General features: G+C 35.3%; 1 protein-coding gene across 3 annotated transcripts in view; it reads left to right on the forward strand.

The window, feature by feature from the left end:
- tspan4a (tetraspanin 4a) overlaps positions 1–25,123 on the forward strand; it is a 160,386-nt gene that overhangs the window by 131,574 nt on the left and 3,689 nt on the right. For all 3 annotated transcript variants that reach the window (XM_055036884.1, XM_055036883.1, XM_055036885.1), the window contains 3 exons: positions 7,902–8,003; positions 11,831–11,962; positions 22,511–22,594. In XM_055036884.1, coding sequence (XP_054892859.1) covers positions 7,902–8,003; positions 11,831–11,962; positions 22,511–22,594 — 318 coding nt within the window. The remainder of the gene's footprint in view (positions 1–7,901; positions 8,004–11,830; positions 11,963–22,510; positions 22,595–25,123) is intronic.

A 25,123-nucleotide genomic window follows, 5' to 3' on the forward strand; every position in this document is an offset into this window, starting at 1 on the left:
TGTTATTGCTGCCCCAGAGTAAAGAATTAAAAGTCAGAGAAAGAGGCCCTAAAACCTTGACACTTGCTTGTCTCATTTATTATCTGTACAAATTTAAGACTAGGCTCTTGAGGGGATTATTTAGGAGAAGAGTTGTCTAAATTTACAGATATTGAACAATCTGTCTTGAGGCAAAAGAACGACAAATGTTCATTCTTCAGAAGGATAAAACCCCAGTAACTTCTATTAAAGATTAGGCTTTTGTTGTAACCTGAGGAAAGCAAAGAGTCTGTGTAAAGTCCAAAAGAATGCCCTTGAAAAACATTGACTTAGGTTCAAATTGGTTCGATGTCTAGGGAGTTTAATGTTGGCTCGCTCAGCAGAAAGATAAAACGGTACCATTTGCAGGAAATCAAGTCTTGCCAATGGGCAAGAACACTGTGGACAGACGAGGTAGAGGGTACATATTTCTGATGTTTTTGTTTTGTTTTTATTTTACATATTTTGCTTGGTATAATTCTGAGCAGGTGGAAATAAGTGTTGAACGCAATGTTCTTGCAGCAAATGTATTTCAAGGTCAGGCTAATGACATTAAATTAGCCTGTGATGATAGGAATATCTCAAGTAATCCACACATATCAAGAAGGGAAATAATCCATGAATATGTTATTCGCAATACATTTACTTAAGACAGGGAATCAGTATTGAACAGGCTTACAGTGATATATTTCATTATAGTGTTGGATCATGAAAGTGTCGCCTGCATAAAGACAGTAGCCACATGCATTGTTCGGTTGTGATTTTAACTCTTCTAAACTCCATAAACTGTTTTCATTTACTAAGTATTCTGTGTGATTAGAGTGTCTCATACATTCTATTCTTGCAGCTTTGCTTTTGAGAGATTCTTTGGTTTTGTGTTTAGGATCATTATCTGGATGAAATCTTGTCACTTGTTTCATCTTCAGATTGTTTTAAAGAAGTTCCCAGGAAACTTCTCAAATCATCCGTCCTTCAGTTTCCTCTCTGCCAGTACGTGCTGAAAAACAACTTCACTGTATGGCCCTTTTGAGTTGACTTACAGTGTTGTTCCGCTTTCAAACATGATGCATACTTTTATTTTCAAAAAGTTAATTAGCTTCATCTGACTAGATGGTAGTCTCCCAGTATTTCATTGCCTTGTCCAAACAATCAGCAGTAACCTTTAAATGAGCTTCACCATTATCTTCTTAAGCAGTAGATATTTGTGCAAGAGAGAGTGCAGATAGATTTCTTTATGGTTCTTTCTCATTGTTTTGTTTTAATGGATAAACTTAGTCTGCTAAGTCTAGATCTTTTTGAACGTCTCTGCAAATGGCCATTGGTTCACAGACAAGTCTTGCTCTTAATTTGCTTTATCCCTCTGTCTGGAATCTTGGTTGTGGCAGGTTAATGATTAAATGTTCTTCACTCCTCGACTGCAGTCTCCATTCCTCGACAGTCGGTGTCCTTCATCTTTTTGCGGTTTCCCAAATACAACACAATTCAAAGCATTGAATCACCTTCACATTCACTTAAGTTACATAGACTAGTGAGTTTTTGGGGGTTTTTACCCTGCTCTTCTAGGAATACTCTTTTCTATGTTTTAGATGTTTCCCTGCTTTAACACACTTGATTCAAGTGATTGCAGTTCAGCAAGAGCATGTTAATCAGCTATCTATTGAAATCAGGTGTGCTAAAGCAGGGGAACATGAAGATCTGTGTGCTTTGAGGACCACAGTGTTGGGAAACATTGCTTTAGAGTCCTGTTAATGACCTATTTATGGGATTCAGGTGTTTTGACACAGAGACACAGCTAAAAGTAGCAGGACGCCTGTCCTCAAGGACAGGAGTTTTACTTTTGTGGTCTAAACATTGCTCGCTGCAGCACTCAGTTCAGAAATATACCATCAGTGAATTGCTACAGTCGGATTTAGAAACTCTTGAGAGGGCCCTTTTCCGCCGAAATGCTTCTTATGTGATGTCTTGGTAATGAGAAACCTTTTTACTGGCCATGAATTCAAACTATAAACCAGTAGATATTAATTAGCAGTGAAAGGAGCAGGATTGCTTTGAAAACGATTTCAGTTTTTCCATTCAGCTTCTGTACTGCATGTGTTTCATACTTATTCCAGTGATATGCCATTGTGCGCAAGTTTCCTGATAATCGCATGCATGGATTACTGTGAAAAACACATTTTCCCCACTTTACATTAAACTGTTTGACTCACAGGGAAACAATCTGCATTAAAGGCAGAAAACTATAAATCAGTGAAAACAAAAATTTGTCTCTTTCTTTCCTTTAAGTACCATGACTCCTGGAGATGAAATATGTCATGTTTTATGCAGTTTGGCTTCTTAGACTGAAATAATGTGGCCATACGAGCCCTACAGGGACCATTATCACACAACTTTCTCTTTTTTTAGCTCCATTTATCTGTCTCTGCAATTCTTATGCTGTCTGTTCTCGACATCTGTGACACAGGTAATGGATATCCACTGTTTGAAGAGAGCAACTAAATTGAGGCATTTTTCTTTATGCTATTTCCTCTCCTCAGAAGGCAATGCCTTGTGTTCCTTGTAGTCATATTGTACAGTCTTTGTGCTGTTAATACTTCTACAATCTAGACTAAAGCAGTTATATTACTGCATCATCTTCCCTTCAAAGTGTTTTTAGATACACTCCCATTTATTCCTTCTTGGCTCATCCCTCATTTGGCTGTTTATTTTTCCATCTGCCCCCATCTTCATTCCTTCACTCCCTCTCTCTTCCTCGTCTTGTCTCTCCTCTGTTCTTCTCCCCAATGTACATCTCTTATCTCTCCTCATATCCCTACCTTATAAATAATTGATGGCTCATCTTTCACCAGCCCTGTGTAGCTAAAGGGCGACTGAAGTCCTGAGGACAACATCAATGCTAAGCCACGAGTACACCCATTTTTTGTGCATCGTCTACTTGCAGCAGTTTCGCAGGAGTCACTCTTAACTAATGGCCTACTTAGATTTAAGTAAAAAGTATTTCTTCTGTCTGTTTTTAAAATAGCAGAATTTCAGCTAGTCCACTAGAAATAAGAGCTGCATTTATTCTTACATCAGTTTGGAGATAGCTTGCATGTGGGTGTCTGGTCCACTTGTAAAATTCTGGTTTACAGACAAGTTTTTTTTTTTTTTTTATTGTTGCAAGAAATTACATTGTGTGTCATTTGTCGTTTCATTCAAAGTTCCCTTTCATCTCAGTTTCTTTGATGCATGTAACAAATGTTTAGTATAGTTTCAAATGCAACATTTGATTTCTTTTTAGCATAATTTCACACTAACTAAAATCATCAACTGGTATACTTAAAAAATTTAAAATTATCATATAAAACTAACAACTAAAAGCATCCACACAGTTATACAACTTTTATGATTAAACAAATCATGAACCTTGCAATATATCAGTGGTCATAATTTGATATTTTACAGATATTTTAATCAGTTAGATGTCATTTCTTTTAATTTAGCTTTCCAAACTATTACAAAACTTCTAAAGTTTGTTGTTTCCCTACGATTTATGTCCAGATGTTTAGCCCAAAGGTTACTTACTTAAATTAATCAAAAAAAAAATGTTTTTGTTGCATTTGTTTATCTTGAAATACAAGGGTTACTTACATCCTGTCCACAATATCATCAATATATTTGGCAAAAATTACTTCTTTTTTTTTGTTTCCATCTCAAAAACAGATTTTCATGACAAAAAAACAGACTTTTAAAACAGATTTAGAGACCATTAAGGATTCAGCGCAGCATTTCCCTTGGCTAAAGATGTTCACACTACGTTAGCTGCTGCTTGCCATAACAATGACAATGAGAGCTTATGCATGTTTCAGAGGTGTTTGTATTGTTAGCTATTTCACAGTTATAGAGATCGGACATTAAAAAATGACCACAGCTGAAACCAAATCTGGACATGGAGTTTCTATTGCGTCCTCATGCTGATATTAATACTGCGGCACGTCTAGCGGCTTCTTGTTATGTTTTAAGTGTTGCCTTCATATTAGCCAGTATTGTGATAAGTTCCTCTAGCAAAATGCTCTATTTTGATGATGTGTATGGCTTCAAAAACTGATGTGATAATTTACCATTGTTTGCTTATTATGTTATACCAAAAATACGCACAAAAATCCCTCAGGAGAAATTTGAAAAATATAATGAATAAATGGCACTTATTCCAGCTGGTCTGAAATGCTGCGCAGCTGGATGTGTCACCATGATTCTGTGCTGAGAAAAGGATGACAACCAAGTGCATACAAAATTAATCATATTCCAATGCACTAGTCCAGCATGAAGCACCTCAATTTAAAATGTTTGAATGTTATCTACAACATGTTAAATCAAACAAACAGATTAGCTTTATTTCTAAAGCAATTCCCAATATTCTGTACCAATCATGAATTAGTTGTAGACTATTAAAGCTACTAATGCTTTAATCATAGAACATCTTTAGCACCTGTTGGTGTGTAGTTTAAATGCTACACATTTAAACTACACATTTTGCTATGCACTGAATTAGATCTAAATCTCTCACAAAACATAATGCTTTCACATTTAAAGAGCAGCATATGTATAAACTTATTTTATTTTAATTTGAATACATAGAGAACAAGCAAAATACATAGTTTTATTCATTCATTCATTTTTAAGATTTTTTTTTTCTCATTTTGGGGGTCATGAATTTGTGAACAGAATAAAAGACAGTTGAAAATATATCTGCATTTTTATCTGTCCCTATCCAAACCGACAATACATAAAATAGTGTAGGCAGCTTTGAAATAAAGAAAGTTTCAATTTATTTATAATTTCAGTTAGATTAGTTAGTACAATTAAATGCAGTCTGCAAAAGTTTCTGTGAGAATATTCTACCAGCATTATCCAGCCTTGAAGAAAAGCAGCTATTATCAGCCAAATGTTTTTTGTCATAATAAATCCCTGTTGCTCCTATTGCAGCCAAGAAACAATACAAACCAAGAATTTCTAAAAGTTAAAATTTGAAATTTATGCTTACTAAAAGTAAACTATAAAGTTGAAAAGTTCCTTGATTCAATTGAGAATGACTTAGCATTTTAAAGACTGTTCTACTCTGACTGTCGGTTCATCTCACTCTTGTTGAATTACATTTTCCCACATTACTGCAGCTGTACAACTATTTTATTGAACAGAGCTTTTCTAGTGTTATTTAAAAGATTACAGTAAATTGTCAGGTGATCTCAGTGGTATCAGAGTTCTTGTAAAAGTAAATAATGCACGTGTAGATGTAGTAATGACTCTAAAGAATGAATAAACTGAGTGAAACACAAGGATCATCTTTCCCCAGGGTTGTTGACTCAGTTTTCCGACACTAGCCACCAGTTACTCCAAACTCATGCCTGAAGGGATGGTATTGATCTTTGATAAATCTGCAATGAATAAAGCCATTCTCAAATGCATTTGGAAACCAGTTTGACATGATGAAATTTCCTGGCATCATGGAGCGCAGGAAAGAAACATCTTCCTAAAGCAAACCAAAGAAAGAGCTAGACACACATCCTCCCCAAACACTGTGATCTCACAAGAGCAAATATGCAAGTATTTTAAGTATTTATTATTTACATCATCGTTTGCTTGCTGCCTGTCTCCTTTTCTGTTGCCTGAGGTGACTCGCTGTGTTATTTGGCACATTTACAGTTTTATATTTGGGGAATCCTGTCATAAAGGCGACCTACTTGTAAATAATAATGCTTTGTGGACAGAAACTCCAGCTCTGTTTCATTTAGAATCTGCAGCTGAAAGCCTTTTTATTTGTTCACTGACTGATATGAATAAAATATCATGAGGTCCCATCAGATTGAAATGTATTCAGGAAGAATCAAACTGCATATGAGGTAGAAGGAAGAAATTACTGATATTATCAAACAACAAAATTCTGAGAGATGAGATTTAGCATTTAAATTAGACATAGCAAGTTGTATGTTTTTGCACACAACATTGATGCTTGCTAATTAATATGTTAATTTAAATGGGTGTATTTAAATGAGTTTTTAAGGTTTGTTTTTGACAATTCAAAGCTTACAGGAAAATCTGGTTTTGTTCAATGTTTTTTTATCTTGTTTGTTTAGTTTCACAGGGCCGAGCGTGTAGGTCTAAAAAAACCCCACAGTGAACTGCATCTATTTGCTTTATTGAAAGGCAGCTTTGCAACATCCCATGAAAATCCAATTTGATCTCCTCACTTCTGACCTTGGTTTATTTGTTCTAAAGCTACATGAAAAGTGTAGCCTGAAACTGAGCATATGATAACAGATTGGTGGTTTTCTCTCGTTTTACTAAACTCACTTTGAAAAATCTTGATTAAAATGTGCTCTTGTGCCATGAAAGCCTGAAATACAACTAAAGCTCTTGCAGTGTACATACGCTATAACAAAATGCAAGCAGTCTTTGACCTTTTCATCTTCTTAAATGTCAGACATTTTTATAGGGATGTGTTATTTTACTGCACTGCTTACATAAGAAGTTCCTCAAAGTTCTGCTCCGGACCCAATCTTGTTGGGTTTTTGTCTTGCAGGTTTTCTTTGTGGTTAATTCTAGCAGAAACAATGCAATCAAAAATAAAAAACTAACAATTCTAACAGTTCTTATAAGTTTTCAAAACAGTCCAAAGTTACAAATTTTTAATCTGACATATATTTATGAACTTCACTTTATAAGAAAAATTTTTTTTTGGTTTCTTTCTGTAAAATTGTTATATAATTTTGAGTTGTTACTTTCAAAAATATAATCTGTCCAAAATAGTGGTGAAGCTATTATTTGGATATATTAATTATGATGTAAATATAGTAAAGATATTTATTTAGCTGTATATTTTTGTTTTATTTTATATTTATGTTTAATTTCCATAAATCATATAACACATTTAGGCCAGTCTACTTCAACAAAAATACAATTGTGAATGCAACCAAACCTAGTATGGAACAACTTCCTTAATAGATATAGATATAAACATTATTTATAGAGAACATATAATATTTCTTTACAGTACATTATATGTGGAGAACAAAGAAATGTACTTTCAAATGGTTGTCAAAGTGGTTTCTAAAGCTGTACTTTAGATCCATGATCAGTAAAAGTTGTTCTGCTGTTGACAGCTCCTTTTTATACCCAATGAAGATGGTTAAAAACAATAGAAGTGTGACATGACAAGCACTGTCATGCCACCATCATTTGTAAAATTATTCTTTGATTTTTTTAAATTATTATTTTAAAAAATATTATAATTATTATTTCCTCATAAGAAAAGGCATAATGTCTGTGTACAAAAACACCCTATCAATATTCACCAGTTTAGAAAGATTTGTTTCATAGATTTCAGTAATTGGTCATTCTAGATATTGCTGGACTTCATTGGCAGATTTCTTGAAATAATTTTGTTCTTTTCTTATTTTTCTGTGCTTGTTTACTGACAGTTTACCTGTCATTTTGAAAAAGCAGCTATTGACAACAGAAACAGATGGCTCGAAGTTTTCTCCAGTGTTTGTTGAAAACTGAATTTAAAATAAATTCAATTCAGTTTATTTATATAGCACCAATTTCCAACAATACTCATCCCAGGGCACTACACAGACAAAGTAAACGGGTCTTCCAAAGGAGTGTATATATACATATATATGTGAACAACAATTTGTTTCTGTTGGTTCCTTCCTAACAGATGGCACTGCAGATTTTCTTGAGAGTCTGTGTGCTTATTTGTCTCCTCTTGAGTCGAAACCATTTGCTGCTGTTAGAAAAAGAAAATGGAAATATCTAATGAAAACTCTGCCAGAGCCAATAGTGATGTTTGTTCAGTTATCTCTTTTTAAAGCAGGCTTTTTTCCCTCTCACTCTGTTTTCTCCAGATTGATCGCTATGCTCAGAGGGATTTGAAGAAGGGTCTGCAGCTTTTCGGCGCTGAAGGCAACGTGGGTTTGACCAACGCCTGGATGATCGTACAGACTGATGTAAGATGTGAAATGTTTCTTCTAAGTGCATTGAGTTGGGGAGGTGATAAAATGCTTAAAAAAATATGTGCACACCATTCAATATTAACCTCAGTACCATTTAGCTACATAAGTTAGCGACTCTTCTGTCAAAAGAGATACATGACACTATGACTGCATTATTAATGTGACAAGGGTTATTTTTGTTTTTGACATGGTTTCACTTTATGTGACACATTGAAACACCATTTTACAATGGAGGGCATCATTTATATAATAAACAAAAATGGATGTGTGCATGTTTAAAAGTCACTGATGATGTTATTCATATGTTTTTTTCAGCTGGCTTTTAAATGTCCAGATCCATTTTTTGACAAAAACAATGACAATATTGATGTAAAAGAGACTTTGATGAGCCTTTTCCTGTTTGATGCTGACATATATATTATAAATAATTCAAGTTAACAAAAATTAATGCAACATAAAAACTTCATGGCATTGGCACCATCATGCTCTAGGGCAGGGGTGGGCACTCCTGGTCCTCGAGGGCCGGTTTCCTGCAACTCTCAGATGTCTCCCTGGTCCAACAGACCTGAATCCAACAGCTGAATCACCTCCTATAAGAACAGTCCGGTTCTCCAGAGTCCTGCTAATGACTTCATTATTTGACTCAGGTGTGTTGAAGTAGAAACGCATCTAAAGGTTGCAGGAGACAGGCCCTGGAGGACCAGGAGTGCCCACCCCTGCTCTTGGGTTACTTTTCTTCAAATGCAGTTACCAACATAGTCAAAGCAGATTAAGTTGTAAATAGTTATACCAGCAAGCTTTGGTCCCAAAACAGTTTTATAAATAGCATAAATTTCTTAGGCTGAAAGTGTCCATGTATACATCCAAAACAACAAAAGAATAGAAAGAGGAAAACTGAGGCTTTTCTTGGTGTCCTCTTACTCTCAAAGGTCTAGAGAACTTTAGTAAGGAAGAGTAGCCAAATATTGCCAAGTCCTGAAGTGGGACAGTGGTGGACTCCTACTGTAGAAGAATGCATCATAAAATGAAATGGAAAAAGTTATTCAACAAAGTATCAGCATAAAAGTGTGTACACCTAGGATGTATTGCCAAATGTAATCTTTTACATTGCAAAAGCCTGGAATTTTAATAGATGTGTACATTTCTGAAAGCCACTGTAATCATTCTTCTTTGGTACAATTAAAGTGTAGAGTGCTTTGTCTAAAAAGGGTGGTAAATGCAGTGAAGGAATATAAGACAAACATCATAGCTAATCTTTGTTTCCAGCTCAAACTTTGATGTGCTTTTTCCTTTGTCTTTTTCTTTCTTATTTCCTCTGGAAAGAAAACACAATATGAGAGGCAAAGATTGGGAATTAAAGGTGGATGCTGCAGCTGAAAACAAAAACCCTTTGGGAGACTTCAAATGATAAATTGCACTCTTCAGCGCTCTTGAATACATTTCTGTAGCTCAATTTTCTGTAGTTTTAATCCATTAGCCAAAGTTTGACTCTTGATTACATGTGTGTGCCCAAATGCAATCAAGTGTCTGGTAGGTTTACTGTTCACGTTTGCATCTACGACAAATGAACAGACATGAACGATGACAGTGGAATCTATTGCTATGCAAATCAATGCAGGTCCGCATCGTTTCGTGTGGATGATAACCTGCAGAGCTCTTATTTTTCTGCATTCAAGATGAACAGGATCTGCATGAATAAGCCATCGTTTGAAACTGTAGGTACGCAAATATGAGTGTGCGCTTTTATCCCTGTAGGATCAGCACCGCTGTCTACTGGAGAGGAAGACCATTAAAACGCAGCTCTCATTCTGGTGCTCCCTTCTTCCCAAACCTCTTTCATTCATGCTGAGTCACTGAATGAATAATAAGGCACATGTCCTCAGACCAAAGGACACCTTGGATAATATTTATAGCCACTTACAGGATAGCGTATGTACAGTTAAAATTGAATATTTACATGCAAATTTGCTTAAATGAACAAAACCGCTCAGTTTTTGGTAAAAAAAAAAAGTATTGGTGGTAGGATGAAAAGCATTAGCTGTAAAGAAATTAGTTCATCTTTTTTTTCATCATACAAGTCACATGATCAACAACCGTATGCTGCCACTGATCCAAACCACAAGAAGAAGACGACAGGAAGTAGTTGGATGATAATGGTGTGGCATGTTTTTTAATGACTTCTTGCTTGAACAAACTCATTCACATGTGATGTTATTTCTGTTTCTTATTCAATGGAAACACTGCAATTGCAAAATTGTGTTGTTGTTTTTTTTAATCATTTTTTTATCAGAATATTGACAAAGTTTTGAGCACATTTCTAAAGAGAACGGACCTTGAGTCAGGCTTGTAGGCCTTGCCAACATCTACCAAGTAAAATCTGCCTATAGATTTTCTGTGAAGAAATCAGGGCGCATCAAATCATCAACTTTGTTTTCCTTCAGTCTACTTTCATAGTAATTTGGTCCAGAAATCATCTGTTTTGTTAGTTTTTTTTGTGTGTGTTGATTTTGGAGTATTGACCTTTTTCTTTCCAAGTGGCCTTTCTGCCTATCTTGATTCCTTGCTTCACTATGTACAATGACATTTCTTTCTCCCAACTTATTCAAATGTTGTGAAATAACTTCTTAGATGTTTACAAAGAATTAAGTTTTCCAAAGGTTTAAAGGCAATTTCAGCTTAATTTAAGACATCTGGATTTGAAGAATATAATAAAACTGTTTATCATTCTGCTATCTAGCAAATTAAAGGAATCCACTGTTAGTTTTGGATAAATCTGTGGAAGGTTGTATCTTGAATAAAAAAGTAAACTGTAGAGAGTCATAACACCCTTAATTATTTCGGTAACACTTTATTTGTCTGTTATAAACATGAGTAAGTCTTCATGAATATTTATGACTGTTTTTATAAAGTGTCATTCAGTGGATCAAGACACTTTTAATACAAAGTTGACATTATTCAAAATGTTCGACAACTTGACATTTCCAAAGAAATAATTATCAAAATAAATTTGTCATAAACATATTACTGATTAAATTGTAGCTTTAATAACATAAAGCTACATAAATTTTAAAGTTTAATCAGTAATAGTGTTATGACAAATTTGTGTCAGATCATGATTTCTTGGTTAATGACAAGTTGTCATAACAAAGACATTTTGAATAATGTCAACTTTACCCTGTTTTAAAAGTGTCATGATTTTACTTTATGACAAAAGTCATAAATATTCACAAAGACTTACTCATGTTCATTGCAGGTGTTATGTCATGTTTATGACAGTGTCATGACAATCTTATTCACAACCCGTCAAATAAAGTGTTACCATTATGTCTAATCTTAGCAGGGAATATTTGAAGTTAATCTTTGTGTTTTGATAAATTGCACACCTGATCTACTCATCAAGTGGCTGAACAAGTTGTAAATCAACATGAGTTTGTAATTCTGTGCATGCAGTGCAGAAGAGAGTGGCTCCAGCAGCAATGTTCCTGCACTAGGGACAGTTTATCATTTCACTGACGAATTGGATTTCACTGAAAGTCATGATGTCCTCTTATCAAAAATCTATAACAATTACACCACAGAATGATGTAGATTAAAAGAAATAGGTGAGATTCAAAACTGTAAAAGAAGGTTTGGAAAAAATGTGCAGGAGAAGCCAAAGATCAATGTCAGACATGTTTGGCAAATATAAAATTTGTCAATCTCATTCCTGGTAGCGGGAAATGGTATAGCTCCTATAAGCCTGCTTCTGTATTTTCACTAAACAGAGATGTAAAGTGAAGTTATCTAAATATTCCATAACTCTGGTCCTGTTTCTTGTACAGTTTCGTTGCTGTGGAGTCACCAACCACACAGACTGGTTTGAGGTTTATAATGCCACCCGAGTCCCAGACTCCTGCTGCCTGGAGTACAGCGACAATTGTGGACTGGACAACCCAGGAACTTGGTGGACTGCAGTAAGTTTGGGCATATTAATCAGTAGAGTATATGTAAAAGCATATTTAAAAAAGCATATCTGTTACTGTTTAAATAAATCTGTTTAGATTATAGTTGAGTCTCCAGATTCATCTGTCATGCTTTCTTACAGTGCCTTGCAAAAGGATTTTTACCCCTTATTTTTTTATTTTTTTTTTTAATTACAACCACCATGGAATACTGTATGTATTTTACTCTGTTTTTATATGAAACATCAGAAACATTAATGGCTTACAAATGATTTCAGATTCATGTTTGCAAACCTGCAAACTGTGGCTACTTTGAAAAGTCTAAATACAATCCAGTGGCTTCGGAAGGCAGAAGTGTAAATAATTAAGAGCCCTGCCTTTTGTGTCGTAATCCCAGTTTAACTGTTCTGCCAAAACGTCAGCGGTTGGTGAAAAACTTGAATGTTTTTATCCACTGGAAAACCATTAGCAAAGGATTCAAAATGCAAGATTTTCCTAACGGTAAAAAACAATAATTTGTCTATATAGCAAAGTTATCCACAGCCCCCCAAGCCCCCCACCCCAATAGTCCCAAAATTGATTTGCAATCTAAAAACCAGATATAAAGCTTATCTGCTTTGCGATATATGAAAACTCCACATTGTGAATACCAATGCTGGGGTCATAGGAGGATCTGATGGGGAGGAGGGGGGATGTTAATCAAACAAATTCAGGTCATTCTGTGGCATGAGCAGCATGGCACCTTCAACAGCATAATTCATAGATAACATCTGCTTTCCTATCTATGAAACCCACAATCTCCTCCTGTGCCCAGAATGTTCCACAAGACAAATGAAAATGCAATAAAAAAAAAGAACCAACACATAGCAGCAAACCATGCAGCAACAGAAAAGGTGGGAAAAGGTACTCTACTCTGATGATAACAAAACAGAACTTTTTTTACCATACAAAGAGATAAAGTGATAGAGCACAAATCTGAACGTACCATCACTGATTTGAAACATGGCAATGATGTGGGGAGAATTTTCTGTAGCAGGAACAGGGAAGCTGCTCAGTGTCAGTAGGATGGATGAACCTACATGGTATGCCTAACCCCCCCGCCACCCCCTCACCCCCCCCAAAAAAAAACAATGCAGCCGGAGTAACAACAAAATAGGTTAGATCAAGCCATGTTCATGTTTTAGAATGGCCCAGTCAAAGTTTAGACCTAACCCGAAATACTGTGTGTATTTTACTGTGTTCAGGTTGACTGAAAACTGTCAACCTTTTTCCTTCTACTTTACAGTAATTCATGGATGAATTTAGTCACAGAAAATCTTAAAGAAATGTTCAGACTTGTAACAAGAATCACATCTGGAAACCTTTGAAGGGTGTCTGCAAGGTACAGAATGTTTGTTTTAAATGCGTTTTGTGTTTCCATCCCTGTCTGAGGTCCACTTTATACAACAATCAATATTTTAAAAAATTGCCAGTAAAGAAAAAAAGACTGTTCTGGATCTTCTATATGCATTTAAAAAAAAATTCCACAAGCAAACAGCTGGGCCAAGAAACGTTTATTCATTATTACTAATACTAAATTTTCCACATTTCCCAATAGGGCTGATTGCTGCTGCTACTAATGTTTTATTTAACTCATGATTAGCTGTAGCGTTATTTCATTTTAGGCAGTTGTTTCACTTTCAATTTCTGTTATAATATGTTTAAATAAACCTTAGCACAGAATGTGAGATGCATGCACATTTCCAGGCCTTTGGCCTGTTGTGTATCTCTTTAAGACTACTTACTAAAGGGTCACAGTGATGATTAATCCTGTCCCAATAATATGAGCCACTTAAACCAGAGTAGAAAGAATAAAAAATAAATTACTGATCTACAAAAGGAAGCTTCACAGGAGCATACGGCACCATGACTGTTTAAACAGCAGGCTTAGAGGAATAGAACAAGTTCTGTCATTTTCTTCTAATGAATGAGGAGTTGTATTACTACTGTGTGGACAGTATCGAAACGCATTAGTCTCCATGTAATTTAGAAACACTAGAAGTTGCCACTAATGAGGAAATTGAGCGTGTTCAGATAATATATTTGGGCAGATAGTATTAGTTGTTTTATTGCGCCTTAATAAAGAACTAAAATTACTCCACCTTCATGTGGAACTGTAAATCAAAGCTACAGAGTGTAGAAATTAGAGTGTTGATGTAGCTATTAAATCTAATGGAACACGTTTCCCATGAGTGTCCACTTGCTCCCTTAACATTCTCCATACAAATTTGCTAGCTAAACCTTGAAGCTTAGCATTATTTCAAGTTCTAAATAAAAACAAGGCAAACATTACTTTTTGACTTCATCATACAAAATGTTTTACACCAAAAGAAGGAAGTTGAAACTGTTCTTTTTAAAAATCCCTTCCAATATTCCCCTTTCTCCTCTCAAGTCTTAAAATAAGATTTGTTGAAGCCTTTTTTTGCTCTGGATTCTCATCTCTGAACAGTCTACTGTGGTTTCAGAAGTCTAATCACAGTCAGCCTTAAACAATGATCTTCTCTTGGCAGCTGGGGCTTTTTTGCCGTAAGCTTTTGTCTGCTGTGACTCATTAAACCCGAGGCTTCCAGTTTTATGCGCCCTTAAAACAATGGATTCGCACACAAAATTGAAGTGACAGTAAGAATGGCAGACCTTTTTGTCCTCCTAAATTATACATATGGGGTTAAAACTAAAGACATGCTTTTTGCTCCTTTATGAAGTAAACAAGAACAATTTTGCTATCTGGAAAGACATTTTAACTAATATACCCAAGACATGGGAAAAAGAACTTAAATCAGTGCATTTATTGTACTTCTATCCATTAATTTATTTGTCTGGATGTTGATCAATCCATTTGATCACTGAAGTAAGAAGTTCAAGAATACCTCTGACTAGCAACGCTCTTCATATTCCGGTAGATCCCAAATACTCACAAACCAGAAAAGATATTACATTCTCTCCAGTGAGTTTTAGTCTGCCTCAGGTTCTGCACCCAATGGGAAGTCCCAAGAAAGAATCCAAAGAAAGGATGCTAGGAGGAAACTTGCTACGGTGGCTGAACCACCACAGCTGACTTACTACAAATCACTGAATGACTTTATTCCCTGCTACTCACAGATGCCTGAGCTCTTCACTCTCTACCTTTAAAGCTAAGCCCAGGAACTTTGCAAGAAGTTAATTTTAGTCACTTGGATCTGGGATCCAGTTATTTCAGGCATTATTTACATTTTATGACTGTAGCTGAGGCACCAGTGGAACGTCTTCTGCAAAAAGCAAAGATCTGAGCTTGAGTTTCCTGAGCCATATACTCTTCTCTCAACTATGATACCTTGAAAATCTACAGATTCAGAAACCAGGAACAAACTTGGTGATTATTTCTTATGGTAGCTTTTAATAGGACCGGATAGCCACAAAATGTGCATGGACAAAACAACCAACCTCTGTGGGTGCCTCGGCTATTTTATGAGGGTAATGACACCACTTTTCCTTGAACAAGATGGACCAAAAGCCATTTTGGAGACTTAAAAAGACTCAAACATTTTTTCTTTGGACAGCAGCTGAGTTTTTCCACTTTTTTCAGTGAGGTCTCAAAATCCCCTGAAGAAACAAATTTCAAAAATTGATATGTCAATTTACCTAAGACTTACCATGAATAACTTCAGCATGTAACTTAATGGTCAGATCAATGCTCAGTCTGTACAGGTTGATAAGATAAAACAACTTAAAATAGTAAAAACATATATATATATATATATATATATATATATATATATATATATATATATATATATATATATATCCAAAAAGTTGAAAATATTTTCTAAAATGTATCCACAAAATGGAAAAGGTTACACAAATCCAATGGCAATTTTTTTATTTTTTTTTATCATTTTTCATTTTTGCCTCACAAATTAAAAAATGTAAGCTTTACATCGAATATATTTACCAGTATGTTTGGAGAACATCTATCATCCTCAAATAAACCATATCTAAGGCAGATGTTCATATGATGCATGTATAAAAAACATAGTCATGCATTACATGGGATGCATTCATTTAATAAACATCACCGCTTCTCAAATTAAACAGATAGGGAAAATATGTCAGGGTAGCAGCTGAGCAAACTGCAATGATTATTGTGACACTTTGCCAAAGTATCTTTACATCGTAATAGTCTGCAAGCAGGAGCAGTAAAATAAAAAATGTGTTTGAAATTCATTATCATCATCAGGGTCTTAAGAGTATGACAAAAATGAGATAGTCCAACAGTGCAAATGCTATCAAAGAACATCATAATGAGTGAAGATGATGAGGAAAAATTGGCAATGATGACTGTGTGTATCATTTAATAATGCTGTTGCTATAAAATGGTAAATGGGCTGTTTCAGAAAGCACATAGAGTGTGCCAGATGTCGCCTCAAGAAGCGTTTCAGTTTGTCAACCTGCAGATTGAGAGGGTGGAACTTCACTTTTTTAAACATGTCACACCTTGTTGGTTGTTTTGTTGCTTGACATACATACAGTATAGAATATGAGAAGCTATTTATATTAAAACCATGTTTCGAGTCTTCTGAGCCAAGAAAGTTTATGTATTTTATAAATTGATGTTCAAAAAGAAGAGAAGAAAAAAGCATGTTGAAACTAAAATTTGAAACTTTTACTTTGAACTTTTACTTGACAGAAAATTCTGGTTATTTTCCAGAAATTCCTAGACCTTTAAGGCTAGTTTCCCAACAACAAATAAAAACAAAGCCTAACTTGCTGTAAACCATTAAGTGTTTTAATTGTGTACTTATTTTTGTATTTTCTAAGTTCTGTTTTATTTAATTTCCACTTAAAATATTCTACTGGAATGCAACTGCAGTGAGTTGCATTTCTCTATTTGATTTTTAATTCTATCTTTGTCGTTCAGTCTCTCTCATCAGTGATTTAAGTTGATTTGTTTTTGAATTTATACACATACTGTAATTGTGATGCAAATATTTTAAAGCCTTTATATCAGAAAATGTTTCTCTCTGAGAAATGCTGTCATAATTATTAATCTTAAATATAACTCTTGTAGAGAATAAACTTGTACTGGGGATATTTGCTATTTTTCAACTAGGATTTGAGAAGCAGCTTTAAATCATGGTAGGAAAACATACGCTCATTTTGTCATATGCTGTGGAGTTGTTTGTCCTCCTTCCTGTAGGAAGGAGGACAGCAGGATCATGTTTGAGGTGATTTACAGAAAACACAAGCAAACACGAAAGAAAGAATGAAGAGACGAGAGAATATGGAGTACACAAGAGCAAACACAAGGGCAAATAACAAAGAGATCTGTCAAAGAGTGACTGAGACAAAGATGCTACATTGCTGTGGAGGTTGATTGCTGGGAGAAAGTGCAATTTATCAACAGATGCGTACAAGCTTAGGAAAAACAGGATCTGAGGCAACTGAGGGAGAATGTCTGGGATAAACAGCATGAATACACAAAAAAGCTAACTTTGCTCCACTAATGGCCTAAATAGTGATAAAAAAAATATTAACATGTCTAACAAAGAAAAACGTAGAGAATGTTAGACAAATTATGCAAGAAAACCCAGTCTATTAAAAAAACATCAACTAAGTACTACAGTGAGAGAAAAAAAAACCTCAAACCAGAGTTTTTCCATATTTGACAAACTTAAACTACAGAACACTAGCAAGCTTCTGGAAATGAAAATTAACTAAATAAAAAAGAAAAGCATTTTAACTGTCTTGGTCTGTGTGAGACGAAGACATAACATGCATGTCGGAGATGCTGGTTGCAGGTTTAGAACTGTGTTCTCTGATTCAAAAAGGCTTTCCAGGAACAAGCTGCATCTTTTCCCAACCTGTAAGCTTTTTCAACACGTTTCTGACAGCTGTTCTACACGAACCACTGAAAATAAAATAAGCATGTTTTGATTCCTAAATCAAATTAGTACATTTTGTTGGCTTCCATGTAGACCTCTGAATTCCAGCAAAAAAGGGCACTTTAGTGAATTATTTGTGCATGTTGTGTATCTGTTGATTTGTCACCTCTGTTCATGCCATGTCTCCGTTCCAACAAATAGCTGCAATCACATCTTGCAAACACCTCCCAATTTGAGACATCTTTTTATAATTACATTCACATTCCCAAGCCGCCTGTGCTTTGCCAGTAACATCCGATTAAATTCATCTTCTCAAGCATCTCGGATTGAAATCAAATCCACGTTCACTCCAGTGATTTCTCAATTGAGTTTAATACTGACGAAGCCATTCAAGGCCAACGACTTCATGTTACTGAAGTGTCTTGAGTCAGATATAAATGTTTCCTTTTCCTCGAGCAGAATTAATAAAAACATAGAGCATTTCAGTTTTATGATGAACATGGTAGAAATAAACAACATGTGCAAGATATGTGTGGAAGAAAAGTAGAGTGGCAATATTTCTGCCAAAGCACCAGAAATATTTTTACTTTTTCTTTTTTTTGCTAGGCAGAAAATGAAATCCTCAACTGTGTGATGATGTGAACCCACAATGAGGCAGTTTGAAGGCTGGATTGATTGGTGCAGACAGAAATAGACAGGTCTCAGCAACAAAGAATGAGCTGTGGCGCAATTAAGTCAATGAAAGTAAATAAAAGTGCAGGGGCTACAAAAACTTTCAAGAACAAGAATCAGTTTCAGTCGAGCAGCAGTTTGCTATCCACAGCAGATGAGCACACATTTTTCTAAGGAATTAAAAGACAGAAATAACTAACCTGAGTCTGAACTCGAAGTTATTGGTAAATAATTCTGGATTGTGAAACTGTTTTTTTCAGAGCATAAATAGATCTTAGCTCTTTACAGACATTTTCCAGGGTTATCGCATTTTCAACTTCATCAGTTAGGCTTTCAATTGAAGTTATTTACTAATCCATATAATTTTTTATTTCATTCAGATTCTTGCAACTTTTATTTTGTTTTAACATTTGGTAATAATCATGACAAGCACTGTTGTAACGATCTCTTGAACTACAAGTTCTGTTTTTGTAGCATTGGTCTAGTTAAGGTTTGTTTTTTTTAGTGATTATGATATGCTTAAATTTGCAATAATTTTTGTGTTTTGTTTTTTCTTCTTCCCTGGTTTATCACTGCTTGTCCTCAGTGATTGGGTTTTATAGTCTACCATATCTGTTCCTTCTATGTCCATTTTTTGTCTGTCGTTCATTTAGTATTCAGACTCCTAGGTCTGGCCTTCAAATAATAGCTGTACTTATACTAAAACAATAGGGAATAGTTCCTGTCAGTTCAGAGGGGCAGCCAAGATAAGGGAAACATTGATAGGGTTCCCTTAAAGAAAGACATGTTGACATTCAGCTCAGAAAGCATTGAAAGGCCCAGTAGGATTGTTGGCAGAGTTCCATGAAGTCAACACCAACCACGGCTTTAAACTTTTGAAAGGGTTAGACGCAGAGATCTTCCTGTTGTTTTTGTGCCTGAACATTGATTTGGTTTAGAAAAGGCTAGGGGTCAGTGGTCAGAAGTCAGTGGACAGCTTGAGAAAGATAATAGTTTCAGGAACCATCCCTGTCTCTCAAAGGAGTTCACTTATTTCCTTCACATTTAGGCTTGAAGGGGCACAGCTTTAGCCACGGCTTCTTCAGTTTCCTGCTGTCCAGAGAGAAGGGACCTCACTCAACAGCAACATCTGCTGAGTGAGGTCCTGATGTGTTGAGGACTATCAAAGTCCTCAACACATCAGATCTATCTGTTGCTTCCTACTGTGACTGTAAGATCCAGGTACAACTCAGACATCTATCAATCAGTCAAACCTAAATTACTCATTTTGCAAGTATTCAGAAAGAGTAAGGTCCTTTGATTACTCCTCAAAATAGGTATTTATTTTGTTTGGTTTAAATAAATTCATCATATGCATTTTATCAGCCAGTTCTGAAAACCAACATTCAGAGTAACCATTGAGTCCGCAATCATGAAAGCGATGATACAAGCCTTTGTTTATTATTGTGTTGTCGCTGTTTCTAGTTTTTTCTTTGTTTCTTATGCATCAGATGACACATTTTGCTCAGCTAATGCTTGCACCTCTGAGTGCCCTCCCTGAAATGTTTGCATGCCCACTGTGTTATCATTTTGTCGCTGAGAGTCAAATCTGAAGCTAATCAATACCTGTGAGTGCAACCAAGTAATTTCACCTACGACTGAAAGCCCGATGTGTTCTCTAAAACTGATTGTTGGTCACGTCTAAACAGAAGGTGTAGTCTGGTATTAGTGTCATGTTGATATTACGCCAATTTTCTGCTGATCTCTTTACAGTGGCAAATCAAAAAACGTATTTCATTTCCCTGAAATGTTTAACGTAATTGCATTTATGGAAAATTCCATATGCCAACAAACTGACATGTTAATAACCGATCAATCTAAGAAACAAACTGAGCATAAAATGTCCTAAAATGCTAAAGCAACACAAAATTTAAAAAACTTTACTCTATATTTGTATGAAAGATTGAGGCCTTGAGTAGACACTCAGCAAAAAGTTTTGACTGGTACTTTTTATTTTAGACTGGGCATCACAATGGACAGAAACAGAAAATTAATCTTAATCTTTAGGACATTTTTGAAGGCTGCGAAGGCCACAAAAATACAAACTGCTCCAGGAATGTTTCCAGGAACATTTCTCTAGGAGGAGAGCTTTGGGCAAAAGTAAAACTCTAAGGAGGTAACATATCTAAACTGGCCTCGGATGACTTTTGTATCTTCGAGAAAATCCTGAAGGCTGTTGCTTTTCAAAAAAAATTTTTTGTTTCCCAGCTGGATCTGTTACCTTCATGACCTAAGATGAACAGACAATTTTTTATGCATCTATACACTGCAAGATCAAATTGTAAATTCTATGCAATAATATTTTGTATATTTATTTACAGTAAAACAGACTACTAGATGAAAATAGTTAATCGGTTATAAATAAAAACATCATAAATCCCCTGGATTTAAGTACTCACTCCAGTTCAGACCCGTCTGTAGCTTTTATGACTTCAGGAGAAAGAATCTCTTTTTATCTGGTAAATGCCTCACATGAGCTCCTAACAAACTGCTGGCACTCAGGTCGGCTGATTAAAACTGTTTTAAAGTTTGTTAGTATTTTGATGAAGCGCTTGATGGCTGTAAATGAGCTTAATCCCAGAGCTAAGAGTTACACTGAAAGGTCACAAATCTGTTTTATGGGAGTTTGCAGTGGAAGTTCAGTCATAAAATATAAATTTATATCAATTCCATTGCAGCTCTGAGATCCAGGAGGGTTGCAGTTGAACAACAGTGTGATAAATACCCCCAAACCTGTCTTAAATTTAGGCCCACTGCATGACTTTCCATATTGATCCAGCCCAGAAGCATTTTTCAGGTATATATATTTTCTGGTTCACTGACACTTCAAGCAACAGTAAATAGGAGAGAAGATTGTGTTTGGTTTCCTTAGCTCTGACTCAGCTTCTCAATGTAAGAAGATTTGAAATATAGCACAATCGTCGCGTCACGTCTGCTGAAATGAATAATTTAATTAGAACAGTGCAGTAGCCTGTTTTGATGACACTCTTCCTTCCTACAGTACATCAGGCTCTACATGCTGCTGTGTATTAATCATAATCCAACACACAGTTTGGCACACATGTCAGTGAAAGGTCTATTGAGCCATACAGCAAATGTCACCCACATCGCTTCTGGTTTTAACGTTCAGTAGCACTTACAAAGCCACTTCCTTTGCTTTGATAAAGTAAGTAAAATGTCCTCTTCATCATTTTCTTATATCACTGATCTGGGAGATGAAGTTCTGTAATTACATCTCTCTTGTTTTTACAGAAAACATTACAGTTTTAAAAGACAGTACTCCCAAAGACACTTTATCCTTGCAGATTTTCACTGTTTTTGCCTTTTTTGTCAAATTTAAATATTTCAGATCATAAAAAATATGCCAAAGACAATCTGGGTAAATTCAAATGTAAGTCAAAAAGTATGATTTATGCCCTGTTTTATTGATCTAATGATGCTTTCGTGGAGTAATTTTGGTAGGTTCACTATGTTTCTTTCCCCCATTTGTTGATCATGACTTCTCTTGTGATTTAAAGGCTCAGGAAGGGTTTTTTGATCCTTTCCAGACTGATACAAGATATAATTCTCTTATTAAACATCCTTAGATTTGGAAGGTATCGGCAGTGGAGGGATAAAAAAATGTCACAGCATAAATCTGAAGGGGGTTAAAAACATTTTTTTCTAACTTTGATTTTCTCAGCAAAGAAATTATCTCATTATCATAAAATAAATATATGATTTGAATAATTGTTTTGTAAAAACAAACTCAAAACAAGACCTGTTCAGAGAGGAAGGAGATGGTAATAAATGACTGTATGTTTCATTTGATGTGTATTTGACCTTTATCTTCAAAAGTAAATCTCCTGGAAACATGAGCAATCGTTATGGAGAAGATGTCTGTTGTTGTAAGTTGTTTTTTCTTATCATCTATTAAAGTTGGCTTTGTCTCTTTGGTTATGTGTCTCCACAGCCATGTTACGAGCGAGTAAAGGACTGGCTAAACGACAACCTGGTGGCACTTTGGATCTTTGCTCTATGCACAGCTCTCACTCAGGTAATGACAGCTGTAAAATTAATGTTTTTTGTAATAAGTGCTGTCATGTCTTTGACATTAAAGCAGTTTAGTCTATGACATGAATGAGTCTCACACTGTTGCAACATGAAGATTTAAACTCGGGGGTTTTGTGGATAGCCTCCTGAGGACCACATAGTGAGCTTGGCTTTGCGTAAAATTCTCTTATCTCCCCTGCAGCTGAGTGATTCGTGATGTGCTTCCCTAATCTGAGAGGATAGATACTCCATGTTGCCTGAAAACATCAAGTGCAGAATGCTCCCCTGATCCTGCAGGCTTATTTTCAGTCAATAACGTTTTTAGATAAATGAAAACCGGAAAGAACATATAATTATTGCCAGATTTATCTCAAAGATCTGTGGTGTTTGCCAGCTGAGTCACAGCCTTATATCAGCCTGTTCTCATTTCCAGGGTGCCACATTCTGTTGAAAGTAGAAGAATCTCCTGGTGTCACAACATTTGAACCAATCACTGCCTTGTTGATCAGCAACAACAAAACATAACAAATTAAAAACATTGCTGGAAAGTTTAGATTGGGGCACCCTGATTAATAGTCTGTGTTATACATATGTAGAAATGCAACAATACAGTTGAACTACTGTATGTAGTAATAATGTTATACATAATATGGCTGTGCTTATTGTAGTTTCTACAATCTACCTATTGACAGGTTAGTTTCCAGAATCCTTGAGATGAGTTTTGAAGTTGTACCTTTGAGAGTCTGTAAACTACAACTGAGATTTTGCAAGACATCTTCCATAATTAACAGAGTATCTTCTTAAAATGTGCTAGAATATGTGTTAAAATTGTCCTGGACATTTTTGTGGAACAGTCTCATTTAACTTGCTCAGTTGCAACCTAGTATTTTCCAAAACTTACTGATTAAGCTCCCAGAACTTACTTGCAGTGGTTTTGAAGTGACCTGACATTTCCTGAAACATAATTGTCACACCCTGAAATCATATCTACATTCCAGATTTTAAAGATTATCTTTACAGAATGTACAACCTCTTTTTCTAGAACATTTAGGTTCCTGAAAAATAAAGAGCAGGTTCAGAAAACAGACTCTTCCATTCAGTAACTTATGACCTAGCACTATCAAAAGTTTTAAAGGTAACTTCTCAAAACTACAGTACACTGTTCCATAAAAAACAACCTATGGGTTCTGGAAAGTATTATGTAAGCTCTGGTAATATAACCTGTTAGCTCCAAAAAGTAACCTCTAAGTTCCAGGTGAATAGCCCAACAGATCTCGCAAACTGGATGTGTATTCTCTTACATTTAGACAAAGTTATGTAAAAAAATAACACAAGAAGACGAGCATCTTGTCTGTTCTTGTAAAAGTAAGCTGTAAACTTCAGAAAGTAATCTGAGGAGTCAGTAAATACCTTGTAAGTCTCCAGGTAAACGGTGTGTAATTTGTTGGAATAGCCTCTATGTTGGAGTAAATGAGCCTGTAAAATCATGACAGTCTTTTTGTCCAGTAAAAGCATCACTTAAGTTTGTTAACAACCACTGAATTTAATATGAGGGACCTGTACATTCTAGGAATGAAAGCAATACATTTCTGTAAGGTCCCAAAAGGGTTGCAAGTATGTACACCATGCATTATTTACTGTGTGCTTTTCCTGTATATGTATTGCAACCTTAAATTGTACTGTTTCAGGGTAAATTCTCTCTTTTATCTGAGCTATTATTTCTGCTTTTTTCTTGAGTGTACAAGTGTTATCTTGAGAATATGTGCATACCATACTCACTTCTCATTTTTCCTTTATGAGTGCAACCTTGTACAATTGTATTTTATGCTGGCATTGGTAATGCATCTAGCTGCAAGTCTGATTATAAAAGACAAGGCTGCATTGAGTTATTCCCACAATGTAAACAAGAAGCATGTCCAAGTGTGTTTCTCTTTTATAAGAACATTATCACAGTTCCAGTTTATGAAGGTAGTAGAAAGCTTCATTTTAGAATCCCCAAAATATTAATGACACGGTTTGTTTTCTAGTGTTGTTATAACTTGGAGCATCTAGGGGGGAAAAAAAACAGTATTCACGTTTTTTTTTTATTTTTATTTATAATAAATCCTAGTGCTTCTAGCCAAATGTAAGTCATAACCAAGGTATCGCAGAACATTTTTAAAACATGTTAAAGATTCTGTTAAAGCCACGAACTGTAGCCGAACTGGTTTAAAACTGACTCTCTGCTGAAAAATGTATGAAATAAAATGCTCAGGGATAATTCAATGAATGAAAAGAATGTTTATTCATGAGCAAAAACAATAGACTTTCTTTCAAGGGTATTATTTAATTTATCTACACACTCAAACACACACACACACCCAGATCAGAGCAACACTGAGCATTTAAAATTTTAAAACAATTTTTTGTGAGAGATGTTTTGTGTCAAGATACGCATTTCTGTTTTAGTTGTATTCCACAGTTTAAACTAAACAATGAAATTTTTGTGGAAGCTCTTTAAGCCCAACACTTAGTTAAACACCAGTCAGACATT

This window comes from Poeciliopsis prolifica, unplaced genomic scaffold, assembly GCF_027474105.1.
Source record: "Poeciliopsis prolifica strain line A6 unplaced genomic scaffold, Auburn_PproV2 SCAFFOLD011, whole genome shotgun sequence".
In the NCBI taxonomy this organism is placed as follows: domain Eukaryota; kingdom Metazoa; phylum Chordata; class Actinopteri; order Cyprinodontiformes; family Poeciliidae; genus Poeciliopsis; species Poeciliopsis prolifica.